At 48.2% G+C, this 11,058-nt stretch overlaps 1 protein-coding gene across 1 annotated transcript in view; it reads left to right on the plus strand.

The window, feature by feature from the left end:
* Nucleotides 1-7,481, plus strand: part of LOC144125470 (protein argonaute-4-like) — a 28,163-nt gene extending 20,682 nt beyond the window's left edge. The window contains exons 2-3 of the mRNA XM_077658861.1: nt 1,219-1,622; nt 5,947-7,481. Of these exons, the coding sequence (XP_077514987.1) occupies nt 1,219-1,622; nt 5,947-7,476 (1,934 nt within the window). The 3' untranslated portion in view covers nt 7,477-7,481. The remainder of the gene's footprint in view (nt 1-1,218; nt 1,623-5,946) is intronic.
* The last annotated feature ends 3,577 nt before the right edge of the window (nt 7,482-11,058 follow it).

Consider the following 11,058-nt stretch of genomic DNA (forward strand, 5'->3'; position numbering starts at 1 on the left):
GTTTCACCACGTTTGGTAAAGCATTCATCGCATAGGCCGGAGAATAACCTTGGGCGACCTTCAGCCCAACCACGTTAGCCGAGTATGACCGTACGTGGTACAGTTATGGCGTCGCTCTTGACCCTTTACCCATGACCTTTAGTTCACCTCTGCTCTTTGACATTAGGTGATACTACGTCTAAGCCATGTCGTGTGTGTATATAATATAGAACGGCCGTGAATGCAGGCGCTGCCATGGACGAGCCTGAGGCACTTTGCAAGCGTCCTTGCTTTTCGCTGAATTCCAGGGTTAGCCAAGTTGTTTTTTTTTGTTGTTTTAGAAAATTGTTTTTATTCTCACGTATACAGCTAGACGAAAAGCGTGCGCGTGTGTCTCAAGTATATTGAATGCGCGGCGGGGTTTGTCGTTTGCCGCTTCTTCGTTGCTGTGGGGGGAGGGCTGATCACTTTTGTGTGAAAATTAAGACCCTGCGCGACAGCTATTGCCTCGCACTAAGTTCTTCAGTGCAAGGGCTATACGACGCTGTTTGGGGGAGCTGCATGTTTAGTCGCGTTTAGTCACGGAGCATGCCATTATCGGCTTACACAGCTGTCTGAGTTGGGACGGCTGTTCCGACCTGTTCTCTCGACCACAGTATACTGAGTTTTCGGTCACTGACCATGTCAACTATGTTAACTGCAGTCAGCTGACCACTTTCGCATGGTCAGTAAACCGAAGATTCATTCTGCTGACCTGACCAGACGGCATTCCATAAAACCATCGACTAAGTACTCTATACCAGCTGTTTTTTCCCGTTGAGCAGACAAGGGAAGGGTCGAGAGGGGCTCGTTAAGAAATACATGACGCAAGCCAACAGTGACCGAACCAAGGGGCATAGGGAAATTAAAAAAAAATATTTTGTGGTGTTCATCAGTGGGGGCTTAATATGGCAATGACTTTTTAAATAGTCTCTTTGCGACCTTAAACCCCCATAAAAAGCGAAACTTTTTAAAGATAATTCATTAAAAAGCACAAGAAAAACAACCACATGCCGCCGGTGGGATTCGAAACCCACGACCTCTGAATTTCGCGTCCGGTGCTCTACCAACGGAGCTCCGGCGACGCCTGTCCAGTCTTCTGCTTTCGGCAGTGTATATATGCGTGTCGTAACGATCGATATGATCGCAAACGCAGCCGATATATAGAGCCGGCGTTAAATGGGCATTTTCGGCTCGCAGCAGTGCCTTCGGCCAGCGGTGGCAACCAAGCCACACCTCCTGCTTCGTCGCCCGCCGGTCCCTCGTGGGTTTCGTTCGCGCAAGCACTCCAGCAGGGCGCCGCGGCCAGCCCGCAGCCGCGCGCCGTCAGCGGCGGCCCGACCACGGCCGCGGATCCCAGCGCTCACCCCACCGCTCAGCCCAGCGCCTCCCGTCCCAGCTACGGGGCCGCCGCCGCCGCGGGTTCCGCCAAGGTAGCTTCCAGCAGCCCCCGGCCTGCGTCCGCAGCAGCCGCCGTGAGTGGCACTCAGCCGGCAGCAGCTGCCCTACCACCGTCGCCACCAAGCACGCCGCCCGTCGCGGTGACACAGCAGACCCCCGCAGCTGGCGACCAGGCCACTTCAGGCGACGATGTCAGGATCAAGGTGCGTACTGTTTTCCGAAAAGGGCTTCATCTTGAGCCATGCCATGTAGTTCGTTAAACCTCGTTATAAGGAAGCTGAAAGTTCGTTCACGGCTGTTGCTTCGTTATATGCACTGTTGAAGGAGCTCCCGAGGGGAATCGTAATTCCTTCGTTATATTCAATATTTCGTTATAAACCATGCTGTGCATCTCGTTATGCCAGCGGTCCAAATACATTTGAACCTCTTTACAACGAAGTTGAAGGTTTCCGGCGGTTACTTCGTTATAGCCGTAGCTTCGTTATAGCCCCTGATGGCCGAGCTTCCATGTGCAATCATAATTTCTTCGTTATATAAGATGTTTCGTATTAAACCGCTTCGTTACAAAGAGGTTCAGCTGTTAGCTTCAAGGCAAGAGGAAACCTCACCTCTCCAAAACATCGACTTAAGTGGACGGTACGAGAACCGAACTCCGGTATAATACAACTGAAGAAAGAAGCGGCATGTGCCTCTCGATAGAGGCCCCTCCAGCCAATGGCATCGACTGGTTCCCATGACGTCATGGTTACTCAATCCTCTTGGACCTGTGTGACATCTCAGGGAGTGGCATATGAAAGGATATGAACCACCGCTTGATCAGATTGACAGCGGCGCCCGGAGAATTGGCCGACGCCGTAGGCTGCAAGGCGTCCTTTGAAGTGCATCCGTCGCTTCTTTCTGGAGTTCCAGCCGACTACAGGGCTTAGTTTTTACTGCTGAAAAGTGTTGTGGGTAGCAAGCATCGTGGTAGTGCATGACGTATAGGGCGCTCTGGAAGTGAAACGTAAGATTTAGCAGCTGACAATGCCTAGATCGAGAACAACATTTCGGAACCGCTACGGGTTCCTTGGTCAACAATTAGGAGGACAAGGCGAGTGGCTGAAATTTAAAACCGAAGTTTGTGACGTAAAGAACGTACTTAAATGAGTGGTTCGAATCAGACCGGGCAGCTGCAATACATTTCGATGGAGGCGAAGCGCTAAGGCACCCCTGTGCTTTGCGCTGTCAGTGTACAATAAAGATCCCCAGGTGATTGAAATTATTCCGGAGCCCTCCACTACAGCACCTCTTTCTTCCTTTCCTCTTTCATCCTTTCCTTTTTCACTCCCTCCGTTTTCCCTTCCTTTATAGGGTGTTTCATGTGTCTGCCAATATGTGAGAAAGATACAGCGCCATTTCCTTTCCCCAAAAATCAATTTTCCATTTTCACAGTTTCTTCTGTGAGGTTCAGGGCCTTAGTCTCACCTGGATAAAGGGTGGCTCAAGCAATTGGTGCGTCGTCAGGTTTAGCCTTGGAGTTAACTACTTATTCGCCGGCGGCCGAGTGTTTTGTTGCCAGCGTATGAAATATTGTTTTTAAAGTGAAAGCTTTACTGGCCACAGGTTGAGCAATTTTGCATGATTCCTGGAGAGCACGTGGAGCAGTAATGACACATGGCATTTCTCTCTTTCGCTCTCTACCCACTACTGTGCATGCCCCACTAGTAGCACTGAGCCACAGGTGTTCCACCTGCCTTTCCTCAAAATCCAACTTTCAATTTTGTTTTCTCTTTCCTCTTTCCCTCCCTCCTTTATCACTTCCTTCTTGGGGTGGTTCGGGTGTCCACTGAGATATGTGAGATGGTTACTGTGCGATTTCCTTTCCTCAAAAACCAAAGAAAACAAGTTAGTGGAAGGACTTGGTAGAGTTCATTGGAGTTCACAATTTTGCAAAGACCATTCATTTTCACGAAAGGAAAGGCGCACAACCAGGAAAGGCGCACAACCGGCTCTGCGGGACAGTGGAGAGCTCAATCTCGCTTCACCTTTGTATATCCTGGATTAGCTGGGCTAATCCAACCCGCCGCGGTGGCTCAGTCGTTAGGGCGCTCTGCTACTGATCTGGAGTTCCCGGGTTCGAACCCGACCACGGCAGCTGCGTTTTTATGGAGTCAAAACACTAAGGCGCCCATGTGCTGTGCGATGTCAGTGCAGGTTAACGATCCTCAGGTGGTCGAAATTATTCCGGTGCCCTCCACTACGGAACCTCTTTCTTCCTTTCTTCTTTCACTCCCTCTATCCCTTCTTTTATGGCGCGGTTCAGGTGTGCAGGGATATATGAGACAGATGGTGCCTCATTTCCTTATCCCAAAAAGCAATTATTATTCCTATTATTATTATTATTGGGCTAATCGACATTAACTTTTCTGGCGGGAGGGGGGGGGCGGAAGGAAATGGTGCAGTGCCCCCACCGCCCCCGTAAGGGAAGGGACAAGGGTGGGGGGAGTGAAAGAAGAAACGAAGTAGTGCCGTAGTGGAGGGCTGAGGAATAATTTCGACCTCCTGGGGATCTTTAACGTGCACTGACATCGAACAGCACACGGGCGCCTTTCGCCTCCATCAAAACGCAGCCGCCGCGGTCGGGTTCAAACCTGCGAACACCGGGTCAGCAGCCGAGCGCACTAAGCACTGAGCCACCGCAGTGAGCGCATTGTCTTTTTTATTCACGCGTTAAATGCGCTTTTACTCCAAGCGAAATGTTGCACTGTCGAGCCCAAACTTCCACTCTGGCAAACTGATGTTTCCTTGGGCTGTAGCTGTTGATTCTTATAAATTACGCGTCTGCACATTGTCAATTCATAGAAAGATTCCCGTATGTTGCTCATCTTTCACTGTTAATAAGCGGCTGGTGCGTCTTTCCGACCTCCACGAATGCCGAATTTTCCACTGTAGTTCCTTGTGCCGAGCTTCGGTGCCGGGCGCCGGTTTGTTTCATCATGAATAATTAAATTTTTCCAATTTTTTTCACCCCAATCGGCACCATTTCTGTGGGCGACCTTGGACATGTGACGTCACCAGCTGCATGCCCGTCGATATTTGCTCGGAGATTGGTCAAGAAGAAAAAAATAAGACCTTTGTTTTTGGCCATTTCACACAAACAGTGGTCTGTCGCTTACAGTCTCCAGTTTAGTCAGTCAACGCACCGAGAGGTTCTGTGACAGTATGCATGACGACAAGCCTCGATCTCGGCGTCATACTTGGGGAGAAACCGAGTTTTGGTTTCGGCGTTCTTTGTTTTTCCTGTTTTAAAGAGCTTCTACTCAGGATTCTGAAAAACGGTTTTTGAGGCACAGACAAGGGACTCTTAAGAAATGTGATGCGAATGGGAACACAATACCACGTCTAAACATATTCAAAATAGCCCACATTTTCCCTTTGAGTTGTTCAGAAACCTTTCAAGAAATGCTTCTACAGCTGTGGCACCATCATGGCCTTGGTTCACTGTATAAATAATTTAAGGCAGAAAAAGAACAAGTAATTACTGTCTCGCTTTTGATGAACACCGCGACTACGCAGTGCGGTTCCTTGATTTTGCAATCGTCCCGATCGTCCCTGTCATATGCGCTCAAAATAGCACAAGGCTCTGAAATATAATCCGAGGAAAGTACAGGGTCGGTTAAAAGTTCTCAGGCCAAAGGGTCTGCTTTGGAGCTGTATTATCAGGCAGACATGACACCACCAGACTCAGAATATCCGTAGAAAGCGGAAGAGGTATCGTTCTGTGCTCTGGGAACCTTGATAGCTTTATTCGCGTCTTAAATGCCATGATACACCGATGAAACAAGCAAGCCCTCTGGCCCCGAAACTTTTGACCAACCGGGTATAGAACCTCGCTCAATCACTACGTTCTCTCGTCATAAACATCGGAACCAAATATTCAGAACCCACAATCCCGAGCGAAGGTTGGCGAGCTCTTTCCAGTGACTTTTTCACGCCCGCGCATTTCTCCGCCTCGCGCTCCTGCGTATTTTTGTTCAGATGTGTCTGTCGGTTAGATTCAGAAGTAAGGCAGCTGCAATGGCCGCTGCCAGTAATAAGCGTCGCTTCGGCGGTTCAGGAAGCCCCCCCGACCCCATTCTACAGGGGGGGGGGGAAATTCCGAACGCATAGGCAGCCGGCGGTGGGGCCGAGTGGGTAGGGCTGGCTGAACAGCGCCGACCTGTGAGCATGAAAAGAGTGATGAAAAGATATAGAAAGGCTCGAAGACGCTGAAATTTAAATTTTGACTGCACATAACTTCGCTTGCACAAAACATTTTAAACATTGTCACTGGAGGATATTCTTGTTCAAGCGCTGTCCTTTAAAGGGCTCGCTATAATGCACGGGGTGCAGGAGGCTTTTTTCATTAAGACTCACCGGAACCGGTCCTGCGCTGTAGTGTAGATCGAAGACCATTCGGCCAAACTTATGTGACGCTCAACACACGAAACAGTGCGTCCATACTTAATTGTTCATGCTCTGCTCTAATTACCTCCAAACACGGCGCAGGAGCTCGAGCGAACCCTACCCTCTCACTTCCCACGGCGGCCTGCCCACGGCCAGCTGCGCCGGACCATACAACTTCTTGCCAACCACTTCAGCATCGAGATACCGACTGGCAGCGTCTACCACTACGACGTCGACATCTCCTCGGAAACTGCCAAGGAGACCAAGGTTCCTGAGCAGAAAAAGTACCGATGCCTCAGTACAAAGATCAACAGGATTGTCATCGAGCTCCTAGTAAAGAAGTACCGGCAAGACCTGGCCAACTGCATCCCGGCTTTCGATGGCCGCAAGAACCTGTACACGCGCCGCCAGCTCAACTTCCGCGAGCGGACATTCACAGTCGACCTCGAGGAAGACCAAAGATCCCAGAAGTTTATAATCAAGATCCAGTACGCGGCCACAGTGAATCTGGACGCCCTGCATGGCGTCTTCCAAAAGCGCGTACAAACTGTGCCCCAGGAAGTCCTCCAGGCCATAGACATCGTCTTGAGGCACAGCCCCTCGATCAACCTTGCACCGGTTGGACGCTCGTTTTTCAGACCGCCGGGACCCAACGAGTACAATGACCTCGGAGGAGGCCGGGAGGTGTGGTTTGGCTACTACACGAGTGTTCGACCCGCCCAATGGAAGCCCATGCTTAACGTCGACATGTCAGCAACAACATTCTACGAGTCGCTTCCACTGGTCGACTTCATGTGCAGGTTCTTAAGCGACAGCCGTCGTGTGTTGACGCCCGCAGACTTCCGGTCATTGCGCGACAACCAGTACGTGCGCCTGAATAGGGAGCTCAAGGGACTCCGTGTCAAAGTGACGCACCTTCCGTACCCGCGCAAGTACAAAGTGGTCAAGATCACGAGAGAACCTGCGAAGGAAATCTATTTTGAATCAGAAGGTAGTCAGATCTCCGTCGCCGACTACTTCCAGAGCCGCTACAGGCGCTTGTCGTACCCGAACTTCCCTTGCGTGCAGAGTGGCAGCCCGACGCATCCGGTCTACATTCCTCTGGAGGTGTGCGAGCTGGCCGAAGGCCAGCACTGTCGGAAGAAGCTCGACGCGAGTCAGACCGCCGAGATGATCAAGCGCACGGCCAAGCCGCCAGCCAAGCGCTTCCAGAAGATTCGTCAGTCTGTGCGCGACATGGTCAGCAGCTCGGACAAGTACCTGCGAGAGTTCGGCGTCAAGATCAACACTGAGCCCACTCAGGTTGTGGGCAGAGTGCTCGACCCGCCATCTCTGGTATTTGAGAACAACACCATGTGCAAGCCGCGCGACGGTACGTGGGATCTCCGAGGGCAGCGCTTCTACAAGGCGATGTCCATGACAAAGTGGATTGTTCTCAACGTGAGCCGCTTCGCGCACAAGGATTCCCTGGAAAACTTCATCAGGATGCTGATCCGTTCGGCCAAGAACTGGGCATGCGCATTGCGCAGCCGCTTGCGGTCATCACGTTCGACACAACCCGCCAGCCCATGCGGACCGTTCTCACGGAGCAGCGCAAGCAGTACCCGCAGTTGGAGATGGTTGTGGCAGTGATAACAAAAGCCACGAACTACGCTGAGATCAAGCAGGTGGCAGAGACTGAGCTCTCTCTGCGCACACAATGCATCTTGGACAACAACGTGGTCCAAAAGTGCAACGCAGCGCTCATCCAAAACCTGTGCCAGAACATCAACGCCAAGATGGGCGGTATCAACAATAGTCTCCTGATGCAGGAGAAGCCGAAGCTGTTTCATAGGCCCGTGATCGTCATTGGAGCAGACGTGTCGCACCCATCGCCTGGAGACAAGGTGAGGCCATCCATCGCCGCGTGCGTCGGAAGCCTAGACACTGTACCGTCCAAGTTTCACGCCACCATTCGGGTACAGATTGAAGACTCCAAGGCTAAGGCGCGTGTGGAAATCATTAGAGACCTGAAGGACATGATCAAAGAATTGCTACTGGCTTTCCACCGCGCCACCAGGCACAAGCCCGAGCGGATCGTCTTCTACAGGGACGGAGTGAGCGAGGGGCAGTTCTTGGAAGTCCGTAACTATGAGGTAAGTAACTGCGCCTACTACTATACTGTGCCCACTAAACGCTCATCTTGTTAAGACAGTTTTTCCCGCATTCAATGTCACTAGTGTCATTGGATAACCTTTGTCTTTGGAGAAGCCGACTAGCTGTGCATATACGTAACGACACCGAATTGATCTCCACAGGGATATAATTTCAGGACATCCAGGATATTCATTTCTGGAGACGTCTTGTTGGCGTTAGTTGACCTCAACTTGATCGTTTCTCTTCAAAAGGTGGTAAACATCCAAGACTGAGGCCTCTGGCGCGGTTTTGTACATATCCGCTCCGCCTCTCATCCTTCTTACACACGGGCGATTATAACTGCTGTGCAGTTGACCGTCCGTTGAGCTGAACGACAGTTCGAGGTGTTATACCCGTGCCACACGGTCAAGTTTTATGTCATTAATTACTTAGTAAATCAATTTTTAACGCAATTGGCGCGGTGCCACACACTTGTATTTAAAGACATTAGACAGACTAATTGGCGTTTGCGACCTTCTGAGTTCGCCACACCTCATTCGCCCGAGATCTGTATACTCTTTTCGCCATTCCGCATGCGGAAAGACATGCAACTTTTTTGTGTGAAGTCACTACCCAGAGTATAATCGTTTATTCATAAACAACACTATTTTTAATAGGAATTCATATGTACTGTTATCCTGTGAGCTGACACACGAGTTCTACTTTTACACACTTGTCAAGCAAGAACTGTGGCATTTTCTACAAAATAATTTTTATATTATATTTGAAGGGCATTGCTGTTATACTTTCTCATTAACACTGTTTATATTAAGGGCTTTTTTTTACTGCCTTGAAGGCGGTATCGTCACCGTGACTAGTTAAATTATTTATTTACTTATATACAGATACCTTATAGGCCTCTGGAGAGGCATTGTGTAAGGGGGCGATACAGAAGAAATAGGCCAGAAATCCAAAAATCATAATAAAAGTACAGCAAAACACACAAAAAACAGGTGAGTTCAGATAAGATATCGCAATTCATTAACAGGGATAAAAGTAAAAAAACCACTCTGCTTCATGAAACAAAAACAGGAGAATTGCACGAAGATTTATACAAAAGCCAAAGAAAACATATCAGGCATAAATGAGCAAAGCTGCGCATCACGAAACCGAAGAGGCAATAGTCTCAAGCTGCTGAAAACGAAGTTGTACGAATCCTGAGTATTTAAATGACGTGCTAACCGTTATCAACGAAATGTTTGGGTAGATGTTCGCGAAACGGGTCTTGATTAGCCTGCAGGGCGGTGCAGTCCGGAAGATCGTTCCAGAGACGAATGGCACGCGGGAGTGACGAGAAGTTGAAATCATGTGTGTTGCCATAAATTCGGCATAGCTGCAGTTATAAGTAGGAGGGACGTTGTAGATGTGCTGGCGGTGAATCAGTGGCATGGACGTATTTGTGAAAGATAGATAAAAGGGCAGTCTCGCGACGAATTTGCAAAGGATGCATGGAGCGAAAGTTTGATCTTCAGTTGGGTTGCACTGGACTGATAACTGTAATTTTGCCAAAATGAGACGACAAGCCCGATTCTGGACAGCTTCCAACTTCTCTATTAGATATTTCTGATAAGGTGACCAGATGGATGAAGTCTACTCTAGCTGCGGTGCTACAAAAGTAATATAGGCTTGTTTACGCATGTCAGGGGTAGTGCATAGCAGGTTACGGCGAAAGAAAACTAGTGACCGGGAAGCATTAGCGAAAGTGGTGGATGTGTGTTCAGCCCGAGAAAAGTTTGGTGAAATATGGACGCCTAGATGCTTATACTGCGTATTCCGAGCCAATGTATTGTTATCATTGCGGTATGGAAAATTCGAAGTTGCGCATTTTCGGCTAAAAGTAATTATATTACACTTAGAAATGTTTTGTCATTAGACACGTTTTACACCAGTCGTTTATGCAATCGAGGTGACTTTGAAGTTCAAGGTGGCCATTAGTAAATTTTATTGGTCAATGAATAATGCAGACGTCAGCAAATATGTGTATCTAAGATGAGATTGTTGCTGGCAGGTTATTAATGTAAATTATTAATAGTAATAGACAGAGGAGGCTTCTAGCGCCGCGCCCGATGTAACATCGCAAACAGGAAATTAATACTTGTTAACAACGGTGTACTGCTGGCAATTAGAAAGAAAACTACGAACCCATGACAGAGAAAGAATGTAATTTAAGCGCACAAAGCTTAGATATTTGTCGGCAATGTTCTACCCGATAAAATTCTTTGGCAAAGTCCAAAAAGGTGGAAGTGGGCAGTTTTCGTGCGAGTGTTTGTTGCCACTTTTGAAAACCGGTACAACCTTTGCTATTTTTCAACCGGTGGAAACCTCACCTGTAGATATACTGCTTAAAGATATGAAGGAAGATGATTTTGGAGACAGAAATGGCATTTCTTTAGTATTTTGAATTGATTTAATCAACACCAGAAAAAGAGGGTACTAGGTTATTTATCAGGTGTACTAAGCCATCAAGTGTAATGTCAACCGGCGCCATGTACGGGTAACCAAAATCAGGTACATACGAGACGTTAGGATTATCTTCTTGGGTGAAAATATATGCGAAAAACGAGTTAAATGCTTTAGGACATTCAGCATCCAAGTAGGGGGTGCTGTCAATATCATGTATTGATATATCATTACTGACACTGTTCGGACGTATTGTTTTGAAGGATTTGCTTTTATTGTTCTTAAGTAGCGCAGGAAGGGCTTTTTGAAAAAAAAAATTTTTCGTCACAAAGGCCAGAACAACAGAGGTTTAGGTAGGTTTTATATTTACCCGGCGCGCAGGGCGAACATTCGTGCTTTGTATTTTTGTACAACCGTTTTTTTTTTCTTATTTCTCATGCATTGATGCTTTCTTGTAAAGCAAGTGTTAGGTTTATGATTTGATAGCGTGATAAGCGGGACATGTTTGGCTACTATTTCGGCGAGCTTGCCTCTAAATTGAACCCGCGGTTATATTCTACTGACTTATATTGAAAAGAGGGTGTCAGAATATTATTAGAAAACATTTGAATTTCGTCATTTATTGGATTGTAATCTCCT

The sequence above is a fragment of the Amblyomma americanum genome, chromosome 1 (genome assembly GCF_052857255.1).
Source record: "Amblyomma americanum isolate KBUSLIRL-KWMA chromosome 1, ASM5285725v1, whole genome shotgun sequence".
Classification (NCBI taxonomy): domain Eukaryota; kingdom Metazoa; phylum Arthropoda; class Arachnida; order Ixodida; family Ixodidae; genus Amblyomma; species Amblyomma americanum.